General features: G+C 46.2%; 1 protein-coding gene across 1 annotated transcript in view; it reads right to left on the bottom strand.

The window, feature by feature from the left end:
* The window catches only part of PKD1L2 (polycystin 1 like 2), a 107,942-nt gene that overhangs the window by 23,444 nt on the left and 67,073 nt on the right, over nucleotides 1–17,425 (bottom strand). Inside the window, exons 25-31 of the mRNA XM_027513951.1 lie at nucleotides 15,689–15,790; nucleotides 12,839–13,017; nucleotides 9,398–9,544; nucleotides 8,680–8,879; nucleotides 7,756–7,973; nucleotides 6,703–6,919; nucleotides 500–728 (exon numbers count right to left, since the gene is read on the bottom strand). Coding sequence (XP_027369752.1) covers nucleotides 500–728; nucleotides 6,703–6,919; nucleotides 7,756–7,973; nucleotides 8,680–8,879; nucleotides 9,398–9,544; nucleotides 12,839–13,017; nucleotides 15,689–15,790 — 1,292 coding nt within the window. The remainder of the gene's footprint in view (nucleotides 1–499; nucleotides 729–6,702; nucleotides 6,920–7,755; nucleotides 7,974–8,679; nucleotides 8,880–9,397; nucleotides 9,545–12,838; nucleotides 13,018–15,688; nucleotides 15,791–17,425) is intronic.

The raw sequence follows: 17,425 nt of genomic DNA, 5'->3' as shown, positions 1-17,425 counted from the left end.
GGGATGAAGGCAGTTCACCTGGAGATGAAAGCAAATGTTTAGTAAACAAATGCTTACTATGCCGGGTCAAGGGGACTCTGGCGAGGACTCTGTCTCCAGGCCCTTCCACACCTAGCCCATATTCTTTGTAGATGTCCTGGGTGGTACTGCTCTTTATGGGCCAGGCCCTTTTAAATTCTTTTTAGGTTTGGACCAAGAGATAAGTGTTATCATTCCCTATTATAGATGGGGAAAATGTGGCTCAGAGAGGTTGAGGGGCTTGTCCAAGAGTGCAGCCTTGAAGCACCCATGTGGAAATGGTTATAAACTGTAAAATGCTGTACAAAGGGCTCCAACAGTGATCTGATAAAATCACGCTGTCGAATGCCCTCTTTCCTGAAATTTTGCACGTCCTGAGTCGCTGCTTCCTGGAAAGATCTGGATGAATAACCTTCTGATGTTGCCCAGGATGCTGTCCTGGCAGGCCCCTAGGCTGGGAGCACCCAGGGGAGTAGATTACCTGGAGTGTGCTGGGGGCAGGGTTCCAGCCTGTGCCACCAGACAGCCCTTCAGGGTCTGTAGCTGCCCTAGTGCCCTGGTGTGGTTCTGACCCTGGGAGGAGCACCGGGGCTCCAGCAGCAGCAGCTCTTGCTCCAGGTGCTCCAGCTGAAGATAGAGACACTGCCGGAAGGCACTGTTCTTCCAGGCATCACTTGGGCCCACCTTGGGCCTGGAGCGTTGCATGTTTTCTGGAGGACAAGGGAGAGAAAGAGCATCAGCTGGTGCTGAATGACAGAGTAGACTGCCTGCAATAGAAAAAGAGGTGTTGGTGATGATTTTCTTATATCGAGCACTTACCATATGCCAAGACATGGGAAACCTGAGATTCAGAAAGATGGAGTACTCAGCCCACATGGTCAGTTAGGATTTGAATGTACTTCTTCTTGCCCGAAAATCCCATGGACAGAAGACCCTGCCAGGCTACAGTCCATGGGTCCACAAAGAATCAGACATGACTGAGCAACTGAGCATACACACACTTCTAGTCTTTTATCAAGGGCATTTTCAAAATTTCCTTACACATAGAAGAGATGAAAATAATATACGTATTGCCCTCCCACAGCATATACCCACATTTTGGCAGTCTTTCCTCTGCGCTGCAATTTTTTTTTTTTCTGGAGTATATAAAAAGCAAATCCTAGACACAGAGTTCTCTCATCTGTAAATATTTTAATACATACAAGATTTTAATTTGAAGCCAAGTTTGCCTGTTGCCAAAGATGGTATAAGTCTTGATCTTTTGTTTTTAGTTTTTTTATTATGAAAAATTCTAAATTAGAAAAGAGAATGAGATGAACCTGTACCCATTGCTCAAAATTATCTCCTCATGGCCAGTCGTATCTCATCTAAATTCCAAGCCCCATGTCCTGACACTAAATATTCTCCTGTATCAGGAAAAGGCTCCTTTTAAAAACAAAACCAGTGTCATTATCAATTTTTAAAACAATTAATAATAATTCCTTAACAGCATGAAACAGCCAGTGAAAAAGTTTCCCCTGATTACTTCTGAATGTTCTTCTGCAGTTCTTTTCTTCAAATTTCAGTTTCCTAAAAATTTTTTTAAAAAGCAAAGGTGTTTTATGTTTTAAATTACAGAGGTAAAACATATTCATGCAAGAAAAACACACTTTTGACCCTTTCCACTGTTTCCCCATACCTTCTAAGGGAAGCTTGGCCTCTCCAGGTAGATTATGGCCTGGGTCCCTGGACCCTGAGATGGGAGACCGGCACCCATGGGGCTTTCTCCTGGGCAAGAAGGGCTCAGGTCTGGACCAGAGTTCATTTTCATAAAGGGTGCATGAAACTACATATAGAAGATGGCACAATGGAGCACCCTGGCTCCAGGACCCCTCTCCAGTCACGAGTGAGAAGTGACTGAGAAAATAAGTGATGTGGAGAAAGTAGAGGCTCCTTTACCAGCTGTGGGTAAAGGAATGGCGACACAGACCCTGCCTCCCTTGACTCAACTCAGGCCTTCTACCTCCCCCTCCTTCCTGGGCCTCCCTCACTGATGCCACAGCTAGTTTCCAGCATCAACAGCCTTGGTGTTGCAAGCATTCTAGCAGTGTATCCGGAAGATCCCGTCACTCCCAATGATAATCACTTACTGAATTCCTGTTCTGTGTCAGTCTTGGGTCTAAGCAGTTCAAGTGTCCAATAATCTCACTGATTCCTCACAACCAGCCAAGGAGAGGGCTGGATCAATGCTTCCATTTTACAGGGAGGAAATGGTTTTCTCAGGGAGGTTGACCAACTGTCCAAAGCTGCACAGCTGCTCTTGCGTGTGGGCGAGCCCTAGGTCTGACCAACTCCAGAGTCCTTGTTCTAAGGCCCATGCTGTGAATGCCTATGCCCCCAAACCCCAAAGACCCCCAAACAGGACCAAGTGTCCAGTGCAGGCATCAGCAGAGCTCCTGCTGTGATGACCTTCATGGGCAGCCCAAGCCCAGCTCTCTGGGGCTAATCCTCCAGCGTGGCTGGAACACAGGGGTCAAAATGGGGCTGACCATGGGGTCAGCATGGGCCTGGCCAGGTGGGCTTCGAGTGCTCCATTAAGGAACTCGGACCTTGTCTTGCGGGCAGTGGCTCTCAACATTCAGTCCACGTAACAGTCACCAAAGTGATTGGTTAAAAATGCAGATTCCTGGCCTCACTCCAGAAAATTTAATTCACTGTATCAGAAGTGGGCCAAAGAGTTATGAATTCAAACTCCCCAATCTATAGCGCCCATTTTTGTATTCTAAACAAGGTTAAGACAGTGATCAGTCTTGTGTTAAAAATGGCAGCATACTTAAGCCACACCACCCAATATGGCAGCCACTTGCCATGTGTGATTATTTAAATTAAAATAAAACTAATTTAGTTCCCTAGTCACACTGGCCATGTTTCAAGTGTGCCAATAGCTACTTGTGGCCAATGGCTGCCATATTGGTCAATAGAGACATAGACCATTTCTGTCACTGTGAGAAGTTCTACTGGACAACTGGTCTAAGCACTGGAGACAGCGATCTAGGTGGAAAGGGGCAAGAGGAGAGTCAGACTAGTTCATACCAGAATAATGTGCAGTACACATGTACAGCTCTCCATGTAATTCATGATTTGGCAACAAGCAATGTGAAAGCCATGCCCGTGGGGCAACCCAAGATGGGCGGGTCATGGTGGAGAGATCTGACAGAATGTGGTCCACTGGGGAAGGGAATGGCAAACCAGTATTCTTGCCTTGAGAAGTCCATGAATAGTATGAAAAGGCAAAATGATAGGATACTGAAAGAGGAACTCCCCAGGTCAGGAGGTGCCCAATATGCTACTGGAGATCAGTGGAGAAATAACTCCAGAAAGAATGAAGGGATGGAGCCAAAGCAAAAACAATACCCAGCTGTGGATGCGACTGGTAATAGAAGCAAGGTCCAATGCTGTAAAGAGCAATATTGCATAGGAACCTGGAATGTCAGGTCCATGAATCAAGGCAAATTGGAAGTGGTCAAACAAGAGATGGCAAGAGTGAATGTCAACAGTCTAGGAATCAGCGAACTAAAATGGACTGGAATGGGTGAATTTAACTCAGATGACCATTATATCTACTACTGCGGGCAGGAATCCCTCAGAAGAAATGGAGTGGCCATCATGGTCAACAAAAGAGTCCGAAATGCAGTACTTGGATGCAATCTCAAAAACGACAGAATGATCTCTGTTTGTTTCCAAGGCAAACCATTCAATATCACAGTAATCCAAGGCTATGCCCCAACCAGTAACGCTGAAGAAGCTGAAGTTGAACGGTTTTGTGAAGACCTACAAGACCTTTTAGAACTAACGCCCCAAAAAGATGTCCTTTTCATTATAGGGGACTGGAATGCAAAAGTAGGGAGTCAAAAAACACCTGGAGTAACAGGCAAATTTGGCCTTGGAATATGGAATGAAGCAGGGCAAAGGCTAATAGAGTTTTGCCAAGAAAATGCACTGGTCATAACAAACACCCTCTTCCAACAATACAAGAGAAGACTCTACACATGGACATCACCAGATGGTCAACACCGAAATCAGATTGATTATATTCTTTGCAGCCAAAGATGGAGAAGCTCTATACGGTCAGCAAAAACAAGACCAGAAGCTGACTGTGGCTCAGATCATGAACTCCTTATTGCCAAATGCAGACTTAAATTGAAGAAAGCAGGGAAAACCACTAGACCATTCAGGTATGACCTAAATCAAATCCCTTATGATTATACAGTGGAAGTGAGAAATAGATTTAAGGGACTAGATCTGATAGATAGAGTGCCTGATGAACTATGGATGGAGGTTCGTGACATTGTACAGGAGACAGGGATCAAGACCATCCCCGTGGAAAAGAAATGCAAAAAAGCAAAATGGCTGTCTGGGGAGGCCTTACAAATAGCTGTGAAAAGAAGAGAAGCCAAAAGCAAAGGAGAAAAGGAAAGATATAAGCCTCTCAATGCAGAGTTCCAAAGTATAGCAAGAAGAGATAAGAAAGCATTCTGCAGGGACCAATGCAAAGAAATAGAGGAAAACAACAGAATGGGAAAGACTAGAGATCTCTTCAAGAAAATTAGAGATACCAAGGGAACATTTCATGCAAAGATGGGCTCGATGAAGGACAGAAATGGTATGGACCTAACAGAAGCAGAAGATATTAAGAGATGGCAAGAATACACAGAAGAACTGTACAAAAAAGATCTTCACGACCCAGATAATCACGATGGTGTGATCACTGACCTAGAGCCAGACATCCTGGAATGTGAAGTCAAGTGGGCCTTAGAAAGCATCACTACAAACAAAGCTAGTGGAGGTGATGGAATTCCAGTTGAGCTATTTCAAATCCTAAAAGATGATGCTGTGAAAGTGCTGCACTGAACATGCCAGCAAATTTGGAAAACTCAGCAGTGGCCACAGGACTGGAAAAGGTCAGTTTTCATTCCAATCCCAAAGAAAGGCAATACCAAAGAATGCTCAAACTACTGCACAATTGCACTCATCTCACATGCTAGTAAAGTAATGCTCAAAATTCTCCAAGCCAGGCTTCAGCAATATGTGAACCGTGAACTTCCTGATGTTCAAGCTGCTTTTAGAAAAGGCAGAGGAACCAGAGATCAAATTGCCAACATCCGCTGGATCATGGAAAAAGCAAGAGAGTTCCAGAAAAACATCTATTTCTGCTTTATTGACTATGCCAAAGCCTTTGACTGTGTGGATCACAATAAACTGTGGAAAAGTCTAAAAGAGATGGGAATACCAGACCACCTGACCTGCCTCTTGAGAAATCTATATGCAGGTCAGGAAGCAACAGTTAGAACTGGACATGGAACAGCAGACTGGTTCCAAATAGGAAAAGGAGTACGTCAAGGCTGTATATTGTCACCCTGCTTATTTAACTTATATGCAGAGTACATCATGAAAAACACTGGGCTGGAAGAAGCACAAGCTGGAATCAAGATTGCCGGGAGAAATATCAATAACCTCAGATATGCAGATGACACCACCCTTATGGCAGAAAGTGAAGAGGAACTAAAAAGCCTCTTGAGGAAAGTGAAAGAGGAGAGTGAAAAAGTTGGCTTAAAGCTCAACACTCAGAAAATGAAGATCATGGCATCTGGTCCCATCACTTCATAGGAAATAGATGGGGAAACAGTGGAAATAGTGTCAGACTTTACTTTTTTGGGCTCCAAAATTACTGCAGATGGTGATTGCAGCCATGAAATTATAAGACGCTTACTCCTTGGAAGGAAGGTTATGATCAACCTAGATAGCATATTGAAAAGCAGAGACATTATTTTGCCAACAAAGGTCCGTCTAGTCAAGGCTATGGTTTTTTCTGTGGTCATGTATGGATGTGAGAGTTGGACTGTGAAGAAAGCTGCGCGCCGAAGAATTGATGCTTTTGAACTGTGGTGTTGGAGAAGATTCTTGAGAGTCCCTTGGATTGCAAGAAGATCCAACCAGTCCATTCTGAAGGAGATCAGCCCTGGGATTTCTTTGGAAGGAATGATGCTAAAGCTGAAACTCCAGTACTTTGGCCACCTCATGTGAAGAGTTGACTCATTGGAAAAGACTCTGATGCTGGGAGGCATTGGGGGCAGGAGGAGAAGGGGACGACAGAGGATGAGATGGCTGGATAGCATCAATGACTCGATGGATGTGAGTTTGGGTGAACTCCGGGAGTTGGTGATGGACAGGGAGGCCTGGCGTGCTGTGATTCATGGGGTCACAAAGAGTCAGACACGACTGAGCGACTGAACTGAACTGAACTGAATGTGAAAGCAGTGCAGGAGATACTTAAGAGCTAAAGAGCACATGGCTCGAGACCCTGTTGTGGGCTGAGTGATTGAGTTGCTGCTCAGAGGAAGGGACACGTCAGCCAAGAATACAAGCTGAGTAGGCATTAGCCAAGCGAAGAGAGGAGAGAGGACATTAAAGGTCAGAAGACTAACAATGTGTACAGGCCTTCATGGGAAGGCACCTTGGAATTATGTGGAGACCAGGATACCTGTAGTACAGAGAGGGAGGCTATGGTGAGTGGTTGGAGTGCAGGCTGGTGAGGGAGACCCTGGGAAGACTTCTTGATCCCCTAGTGATACAGACACAGCCCTCAGTCCTGCATCCACCTGGCTCCAACATGTCCCCTCTAAGCAGAGAAATATCAAAACTCACCTTTTACTTGTACTGATCCAAGAGTGAGTGTTAAAGGGGCCCCTGTCTGGCTGACTTCCTCCGAGAAGACCTGCCCTGCTTTGATCTGTCGACAGATGACATCTTCCATCAAGGCCAGCAGCTGGTTGATGTTCATTGAGTTCGTGGAGTCCCAGCCCAAGAGAGGGGGTGGCACCTTCAGAGCTTTGAACAGGGAGCTGACAAGTCTCCACAAATCCTGCAAGTCACCCAGTGGGAACAGGATGTGAGCTACAGGTAAGGGGACAGCAGAGTACTCAAGAGCACTCACCCTGGGGCTGGACAGTCTGGGTCTGATCCCAGGTCTGCCTACTGAGACGTGACCTTGGATCACCTTGAGCTTCTGTTTTGTCCTGCATAAAATCTCTATTCTAGGATTTCAACTGACACATTTCAGGCTATATTCCTCAAAGTGTGGCACATAGGTGCTCAATAAATGCGTAACAAATGCATGAATACAGAGGGAATCCTTTTGGGGTACTTCCAGCCTGTGATCTGTAGTGAAAGTATAATATTTTGTACAGAATAGATACCCAAAAAAGGTATCTGTGCATGTGTGAATGTATGTTGTAGGTCTGTGCTTGCACATGTGTACATGTGTATAAACACACGTACACACATGTGTGTACATGTGTGTGGAGATGTGCGTATGTTGTTTGCATATATGTATGCATTGTAGATGTGTGGTGTGTGTTAATGTGTACATGTGGCATGTGTGTAAGCATTCATGTGGGTATGTGTATGCATGTATACATGTGTGCACTGTGCAGATGTACATTGTGTACCTCTATACATGTTTGTGGGTGTATCCATGGTTTGTGTGAATGTGTGTACATGTGGCATGTGTGTATGCCTGCATGTGTACGTGTGATGTTCACATTTTTGCACATATGTGTACGTGCGTGTGTGTGCAGTTGATGAATCTTGGTAACCGACGCTGTCAGACAACATGGACTGCAGGCCTCAAACCCCAGTCCCCACCCCAACTTCTTCCCAGGCTAGAAGTCCCCCTGTGCTGCCAGGGTTGAGACCTGCCTTGGTCACTGCTTCAGGCGTCAGAAGGCCATCCTCCGTGGGCTGTGGTGAGGGTGCCAGGCTGAGGCGCCTCCCATCCCATTTCCCAGCGTTCTGCTCCTTAGCCACCCAAGGACGGGTATTCCGAAAGATCTGAACGATCAGGAGGTTGATGGGGAACATGAGGAGTGAGCTCTCCAGCCCAATCATCACTTCCTGCCAAGTGAACTCGATTTGACCTGGGGCAGATGGAGGGCAGGGGTCAAGTAGAGTCCCCTCCACCCTTCCCACAATGTGGCTGTGCAGCAAGGGTTATCCTTGCCTGAAGAGAGGTCTGCCCCTTGAATGGCACCAAGGCTGGGGGGGCAGGGAGTGGCAGGTGGTGACCACTGAGCCCTTGGGATGTCCTGCCTGATGGGTGTGCCTTTGTTTACCTGGTTTCTTGGGTCATCTGGTATACTCTGTGCTAACAATGTGATTTATGGTGGGGGCCTTGGTTTCCCTGTATCACCTCAACGTCTAGAGGAGCTGGAGTCTTAGGTCAGTCATCCAGGGTCAGCCATGTCTATGTTAGCATGCCCCAATAAAAACTAGACACTAAGGCTCAAGAGAGGATCCATGGTTGGCATTACTCTGCACGTGTGATCACATGTCATTGTCTGAAGGAGTGAGTACCATCCAGACTCCATTGGAAGCTCAGTGCCTAGTCGCCTAGTCTCCCATGGATCCTGCCCCACATGCCTCTTCCTTTTTCTGATTTTGATCTGTATCCTTTCTCTAATAATTATGAGTATAATGGCATGTCTGACTTCTGAGTCCTTCTAATGAGTTATTGAACTTCAGAGTAGTCTTGGGGCCTCTGGAATTGCATGGCATTTCTGGGCAGTGACAGCTCATGTCTACTGCCAGTAGCCCTGATCTCCATGCCTGGAGAGTGGGAGTTACCCAAGTCCATCTTTTGCTCAGCTGGGTCCTTGGGGACACCCCAGAACATGATGCTGGTCAGCATGGTGCAGAGGAGCAGTGAGAAGCAGCAGGACACCCTCTGGACACGTGTGAAGTTGCTCCAAGCTGAGCTGCTGAAGATGGAGTACCAAATGTGGCCGTCCTGGAAGCCTGTGGAGGTCTTCATGAAAAACAGGTGGCTGTGGACAGACCAGGGGAGAGTGACAGGCATTAGGGAGACAGGAATAGGGGAGAAGCCTGGGCTCTTTGGAGCAATCCTGGACTGAGATGGAGGATTTGTTTCTAAAATTCTTCATCTGTTTTTTTTTGTTTTTTGTTTTTTTTTTCTGTTATAGAAGAAATACAGCATCATAGTAGCATCATTTAGAATTAGTGATGGGGACTCTGGACAGAGTGGTTGGAGCCCTCTTACCTACTGTGTGACCTCAGGCAAGTTACTTTATGCGTAAGGAAATTTGGATAACTGTTCTATAACTTATCACCACCTGAAGATAATTCTGTCTCGAAGGGTCCGTGTCCCTCCAGGCCCTTCTATCACATCAAGAAAAACCGATTAGTCATTAATATCACACATTCAGAGCTACCCAGACCTGCAAGCTGAAACATGCTTTTATTTGGCTGAGACTGAATTATGATGCAATTCCTCTAGAGATGAAATGACAAAAGAGCATTTGCTTTAAAGGAAAAAGAACAGTACCTGAATTGTTTCCTGTCCTCCTCTGTGGCCACTGGAAATACCTTGTCAAGGACACAGTCTCCGACATCGATGGATAGCCATGAGTTGCAGAGGAAGTACCACTTCCGGTCCATTGCCAGGTCATGCACCAGCACCCGGCTTACATACCTGGAGGGGACCCACACTTTTGAGGATAATGTTAGGCAGATGAGATGTCTTTGGACCCCTTGAAGATAATGTTAATATATTGCAGACCTGAGTCCAAGAACGAGAACTCCTAAAAAGAGACTTTGTATTTTTCTTCATTGCCGTTAGTGCCTTGATCAAAATGCCCCAATCAGTGGGTGAATTTGGTTTCATGTGGGGAATTCAGCTAGTGTAGACCACCAGCTTGGAGGCTGCCAAGTTTTCACAGGTATGCTGCAAGAGCGTGCATTCTGAAACTGTGCAGCCTCATGTAGGGCAGCAAGCCCAGGGTCACCATCCTGATACAAGCAAGGAAAGTGGAATTGTTTGGACTGTGTGTCTAGGGAGGTGCAAGCTTGAGCACACAAACCCGGTCCACCCCTGGGCCTCCATCCAGAGAATGGGCCTGCCCTCCATCTGGGACTCAGGGCTCTGTGGTGATCATCAAATCTGATTTAGATCTTTGAGGCCCAGGGAAGAAATGAAGTCATCTTGCCTCTGCTGGGAGGTCAGATTCAGCAGCAGCTGTTTTCTCTGTTGCCTTACAGGGAAATGAGACTAATGATATCAATAGGCACTCTTTTTTTTTTTTTTTTTAAACTATGTAATTTTATGTTTTATTTATTTAAAAATAACTTTATTTTAGTTTTGGCTGTGCTGGGTCTTTGTTGCTGTGTGGGCTTTGCTCTAGTTGCAGCGAGTGGGGGCTACTCTTGGTTGCAGTAGGTGGGCTTCTCATTGCGGTGGCTTCTCTTGTTGTGGAGCATGGGTTCTAGGGCGCCTGGCCTTCCGTTGTTGTGGCTCCAGGGCTCTGGAGCTCAGGCTCAAAAGTTGTGGTGCATGGGCTTAGTTGCTCTGAGGCATGTGGGATCTTCCCAGATCAGGGATCAAACCCCTGTCTCCTACATTGACAAGAGGATTCTTTACCACTGAGCCTCCAGGGAAGCCCTGTAGGCACTCTTTATTGAGCATTTACTGCACAGTGGGGATTATGCTAAGAAGCTCTTGACATGCATTTTCTCCTTTCATGGAGGATAGTCCCCATCAGGCATGTAAGAGCCACCTCTGTTGAGGTCATACACCCTCCTGAGGTGGCTGACATCCAGTGCCCATTGGGTGAGGCACCTGGGTGTGATCAAGACCTGGGCATCTCAACCCAACTCAGCACAGCTCCAAAGCTCCCTGTGTGGTCAGCTGATCTGTCTTTGGGCTGCATCAAAGCTCTTCTGCCCATCCTGCTTGCTTCTCTCCCTGTCCAGGGGCTAATCCCAGGCATCCCTTAGGTAAACAGCCTCCATATTCAACTTCATCTCAGAGTCTGCATCCTAGGAACCAACCCTCAGCTGAGGGTCTTAATCCTGTAGATGAGTTAAGGACACTGGTCGAAATGCTGTGTTTTCTGAAAGCTGCCAGCCACCGGCGAGTGTTCAGGCTGGAGGCCACTCATCTGGGTCTCAGGCAAAATGGGGAGTGCAGTAAGCCAGGAAGGGGAGGACTCTTGGCTCTGAGCTTGCCAGTTGTGTGACCTTGGGCAAGTCAGTTAATCTTTCCCAAGTTTAGATTCACCTGTTGGGGGCCAGAGTGAGGTACTCCGCCCGTGACAAAGGTCATGAGGAAGGAGGCTCGACATACGCAAAGGCGGGATCGAGCCTCAGGAGTCCCCCTGGAACTCCTCGAGCATCTACCCCCATAACCAGAGCCTGCCTACTTTACTACTTTGTGCTCTCACCTACATCTCTGACTTTACGGGGGGCTGTCCCCCACCACCTCTTTCGGAGAAGGAGTTAACCTACAGCTCCAGTTAATAATAATTCCTGGGCGTGATAAGAGTGTTTTAACCTACAAACTCCTCTGAAGGTTCTCTAGCCTGCCTGACAGGCTTGTCCGGCCACATGTGATTGCTCACAGCCTCCCAACCGTGAGAGGCACGAGATGCTTTAAACCTTCTAAAAACAGGTTCCTTAGAAAAGTTAGAAAACTATTAGTATAAATATAATGGGCTGATTAGAAATTGTATTGGTGAAGGGTTTTTCATTTGTTGAGCCAATGTTTGTTGCTAAGTCTCCACATCCCCTGCCCTTACACACATTAATGAATATATAAAAGAAATAAGTATTAACCTTTGATATTAATCACGTTAGACCTTAGGCTAAGTAAATTCTTTCCTTAACTAAAACCCACTATACCCTCACCCTGTAGGAATGTAACTTTATTTGGGTGGCATCTGTTTTGAGAATAATCACCCCTGGAGAAATAAGTGTCCTGGTTGACTGACCGCTGTCACAAGGAGAGGGTCGTAAATTGTCAGCAGGTCCCCTGGCCAGAAGATGATGTAACACCCCTAAGACCTCTGTATACATTTGTATGAAGCACCTGACTTTGATAAAAGTCAGGACTGCTGACCCCGCGTGACTTTTGTATAACATCTCAGTGTATAAAAGTAGACCATGGAAAATAAAGAATTGGGATCAGTTTCTCGAAATACTGGTCTCCCCATGTCGCTCTCTCTCTCACTCTGGCTGAGTCTCCATCTGGAGCGCGGAACCCACCATGCTTACTAATTATGCCTGGGCTTCTAAGATCCGACCGGGGAGGCCTCAGTGTCTCCTCTCCTTCGGGAGAACGGAAGGACGCCTGTGGCCTACGTAAGTGGTGCAAACTTCTTGTCTTGAAGTTTTATTGGTCTCCCGCGTAAACCAAGCCACTCAGCCTCTTTTCTCCACTGAATTTTCCTACTGAGCTATCCTCATCCTATTACTCTTTATATCTTTGATAAAATATTTAAATAAATAGGTCGCCGACACCGTCCCCGCTTCGAATACCCTGGATCAGCCGGGGCAGGACCCCGGCATTCACCCACTTATAAAACAAGAATAATAACAGCACTTGTCCCGGAGGGTCAGTGAGCATCCAGTGAGGAAAGCATGGGAGGAATTAGCTTAGTGCTCTGCAGTGGAGCCGTTCTCACATCTTCTCCTGGAGAATCAGCCAGTGTCTCATCTACTCTCCTCATATTGGGCAGGGTTTGTCATTAGAGTAGGCATCTATCCCCATTTTATAGATGCAGAAACTGAGAGCTAAATGAGAGACTGAGCATTGTGTGTGGCCTGTGGACTGGTGGGCCTCTCTGATCCTTGGTTTCCTCATCTGTGAAATAGGGATCCATTCTGTTTTCTTAGAGAGGCTCATGAGGATCAGCAAGGCAGCATATGCACAGTGCCCAGCCTTGGACCTGTCGCTTAGTAGGTCCCTGTGATTTGCCCACCCCTGACTCACCAAGATGGCTGATCCCCTGAGTTGTCATGCCACAGTCGCAGGCTCCTCAGCTCCCCCAGGGGAAACAGGGTGGAGAGCAAGAAGACATCCACTCCCCCTCGCTCAAAAACTGGGATGTCGGGGTCCAACAGGTGGTGGGGCTCACTCTCTCCATCCAGGCCATATAGGGTGACAGTCACCTGAAACCCAGAGGCCAGGAGTGGCCAACTCTGCATGGTAACTGAGCCCCGTGTTTCACTGGAGGTGTCTGAAAACCAATGAAACCCAACGGAGCTTGCCCTTTCTCCTCCTCTCGTCCCACCGTGGGCCTGCCTGAGTTATTTTTCAGCTGTATGAAAATTTGAGGTGACACTATCTGTATGCACATCTTTGAGATGAGCCGTACTCATAAAATGCTTCCTGATGAACTTTTCAGACTTCCCGTCTGTTTATTTGAAAGGGCCGTAGGGCAAGAACTGGTTTTTCTCCCTAAGGACTATATTCTCAGGGCTCCCAGAGTTCCCAGTATTGAGGCAGGAATGAATGACTGCCCATTACTTTGAAAATACATATTCTCGGGCCCCATCCAGATCTACCAAGAATACTGGGCACAGGAATCTGTAGTTTTCTGAAGCCCTGCAGGTGCTGCTGGTGGCCATGCCTGATTACCTGAGCCCAAAACAACTACAGCAGGTATCACTATGCCCCACTGATATCCGTCCCTCAGCCTCACCACAGTGGTGAGGCTGTCCCACTGCCAGCTGCTGTGTCTCTTGCTCTGGGGGTTTCTTGGCTGTCAGAGCAGCAGGTGAAAGCTGGCAGAGAATTAATGGCCCCTGCAAGCTGTGTTCCCCCGATGACTTGTGGGGTTGGTAGATAAACAGCCCAGTTCCCTCAGTCCTCTGCTGGGATAACTCTGAGGCCCACGTTCTTCACTGCTTTCCGGAGTTCCCCAGTGGGATTGGGCTACAGTTGCCCACAGGGGTGGTGGGCTTGATTATGAGTTCTTCATTCCTTCCCTTCCCTGCCTGGCTTCCCACTCCACTATGGGGTGCCCTCGAATCCCCTCTCAAATGAACTACTTGTGCTTGAATCCTTGTTTCAGAGTCAGCTTCTAAAGCAGAGTCTCCCCTGTAGACATTCTTGGTCAGGCAATTCCTTGCTCTGGGGCTTTCCTGTGTGCTGTTGGATGTTTAGCATCATCCTTGGCCTCCACTCACTAGGTGCCAGCAGCATCTCTTCCTCTCCTAAATTGTGACAACCAGAATGACTTCCGAAATTACCAGCCATCCCTGGGGGCCAACCTTTTGAGAACCACTATGCCAGAAGAACTCAACTAAGAAGTATCAATTGAAAAGTGAAATGGGGAGCCATGAAATGGCCTGTGGATCACACACTTTCACTCTTTCATTCCTAGGAAGGTCAGTTCCTCATATCAAATAGAAATGGGGTGGGTGTTTCATTAGATGGATGAAAGTGATTCCTGCAATTATTCAGCACATAGTTACTGAGTACTTACTGTGCGTTAGATAGCTGATTGAGGCACTGAGGTGCAGCAATTTTTAAAAATTTATTTAATTCAAATAAAAATAAATGTATACACAAGTAAAAATTAAGATTTAAATAAGACTAAAAAAGTAAAAAGTAAATGGACACATGCCATGCTCTCATGGAGCCTAATATAATTTTTAAAAAAACAATGGAGGGACTTCCCTGGTGATTCAGTGGCTAAGACTCTGAGCTCCCAATGCAAGGGGTTCCATCCCTAGTCAGGGAACTAGGTCTTGAATGCCACAACTAAGAGTTTTCATGCTGCAATAAAGATGGAAGAGCCTGCAAGCTACGACTAAGATCTGGTGCAGCCAAATAAATAATAGTTTTTAAAAAACCCCAAATCAAAAGAGCTTTCTTTAGCACAGTACACACAGTATCCGTGGTTCTCAAGCTATGTTCCAAGGAGCACAGTTTCAGTAAAGGAAGCCTGGAGGCTGCTGTGAGGGATGGTACATTCTGATGAAGGCCATGACGCAGGCCAGACTTAACTAAGGATGCTGAGACATGACAGAAACAACCTGCTGTGTGCTCCACAACTAAACTTTTAGGGATTTTGGAGAATCCATAAACAAATGAAATCATGGCTTCACTACCTTTAGTCAGCCTTTCAAGGACAGCCTCACCTCTTAGCTGGATGCCAGCTAATCTGTTTTCCTCAAAAATGTAATCTGAGGTTTTTTTTCAAATGATTGCCATTGTTTCTTTTTTTCTTTTGTCCTCTTTCTCTTAAAAATTCTTTTTTCCCCTTTATTCATTGGTAGCAGTCTACTGACTGTTCTGCATATGTGAGCACATTTGAGTGCAGGTAACTAGCTGTTTGAATTATCCTTTAGTAGGGTTAAATGAGAAGACCAGTGGGTACAGTGATGGTGGTAGCTTAGTCTGTAAGTAGTGTCCGACTCTTGAAACCCCATGGACTGTAGCCTGCCAGGCTCCTTTGTCCATGGGATTTCCCAAGCAAGAATGCTGGAATGGGTTGCCATTTCCTTCTCCAGGGGATCTTCCCAGCCCAGGGACTGAACCCACATCTCTTGCATCTACTACATTGGCAGGCAGATTCTTTACCAACTGAGCCACCAGGGAAGCAGCATCAGACCCCAGATCTCCCTTAATCCACTCCTCCTTTATCTTTTTAAATATTGGGGCTTAGGGTATTATTTTTGTCTAGCAAAAAGATACTTTTCTCTAAAAAAAAGCAGAAGTTAAAAAAAAACCCACAGCAAAATCCAGTGTGCTAAAGTAACTCAACAACCGACTGGTCAGCGCTTTGCTGGGTGGTACATGCTAACTGACCAAGGGGTCTGGTGAGTCAAGTACCTTTGAGGAGGTGGCTGCCCCCCTCCGGTGTCCAGTGTAGATTGTCACCAGGTAGTGGTACTGAGCCAAGGGGTCGTTGTCCTCCAGCGCCGTGACCTTTACCTGGGCAGAAGGATGGCATTGTGGGGTCATCCACCACACACGTAGCCGGGAGTGAGTTGGGCGTTCATGACAGTTAAAGGGGGGGAAGCACACTTATGTCTGCTATTGATTCATTGCATCAGATAAGAACTGTTCTTTATAAAAGCAGGGTTTCAAGTGAAAACCAAAACTTTTATTTTTTTTAATTTAAATTTATTTATTTTAATTGGAGGCTAATTACTTTATAAAAACAAAAACTTTTAAAATAAAAAATATACATTCATTATTAAATATGACCCAAAGTAGTCAAATTGGAGATGAACTTGGTATTAAGCTGAGAATGTTTGATGTTTGAGCTGATAAATACAAACTCTGTTCATAAATGATTTCTCATAACATTGGTAACCAGATTGTGCCTCTAAGGAAATTTTTTAAAAATGAATGTTGTTTTAGCAAAAAATAAATAGCTGGAGTTGGTCAGAGGCTACAGAGGGCTGGGCAGTGGTGAGCTCCCCAGATCTATTGTCGGTGAAGGGCTGTTTTCTCAGTTGCCGAGGTGATATTGTCAGGGATGCAAGTCATCTCTGTCAAAGTCATGCACCTCCCAGGGAACCCGATATCTAAGGACAGATTGGTTCATTGCCACCTGGGCTTCTCAGCGTAGTTCAGGACAATTCCAGAGCTCCTCAAGGAGTCAATCAACTATCAGTAGGCTGCATCCCAACTTGACTTCTCCCCCTGCCCGTCCTACCTTCTTCCTTCCCTGCCCCGGGGCTGATCCCAAGCACTTCTTGATAAACACCCTGCATATTCAACTCCATCTGAGGGTCTGCTCCCCAGAAACCAACCTACAGCTGAGAGACTTAAAATATTAGTGTTAAACCCCTTGGGCAAATCAAAGACAACAGTATAAATTGGGCAACTATTATCTTTTTAGGTTTCATACCATTCATATCCTGAGAGGTGTTGCTGTATGTAGGGAGGGGAGGCAATGTTGAAAGGTGCAGTGCATTCTTAGATTCATTTATGTGCTCACTCACTCCTGAGTGTGTATTGAAGGCTCCTATGGGTCAGATGTGATGCATGTATCAGAAAAAGAATCAGAACTTTGTTGTCACAATTGGTTATTGTTTGATCTTGTTTTTACCCTCAGACCTGACTTATCGTCAGGCAGATCTGAGTTTGAATTCTGGCTCCTTGGAGGTGGCTTTGGACTAGATAATTACCCTACACATTCCAAAGAAAGGACTGGTTTTGGCAAGCTCCTGGAAGATAACCTCTAAGTTCTTGAAATATCCTGCATAATCAGGATGTCTGACTATCCGGGGCCTCGGGCCACCCTAGGCATTATGTGCTAGCAGTGTGATCTGTGGTGAGAGCTTTGGGCCACGCTCTGTCAGCCTGACCTGGGCAGGGATGAGGGGCAGTGGATGCTAGAGACTAACGGCAGTCATGCAGGTGCCATACTTAAGAGACTGACCCCTAGTAAAACCAAGGTTTGGGGAGCTTCCTAGTGGGCAATACGTCACATGTGCTGTTGCACATCACTGCTAGAAGAATTCATCTGTCTGTAGGGCTCCATGGGAGAGGACAGTTAGAATCTCTTGCCTGATATCTCTTGAACCCTTCCTTTTTCTGATTTTAATCTGCGCTTTT

This window comes from Bos indicus x Bos taurus, chromosome 18, assembly GCF_003369695.1.
Source record: "Bos indicus x Bos taurus breed Angus x Brahman F1 hybrid chromosome 18, Bos_hybrid_MaternalHap_v2.0, whole genome shotgun sequence".
Lineage (NCBI taxonomy): Eukaryota > Metazoa > Chordata > Mammalia > Artiodactyla > Bovidae > Bos > Bos indicus x Bos taurus.
The sequence above is the reverse complement of the archived record's forward strand: the minus strand, read 5'-3'. Positions and strand labels throughout refer to the sequence as shown.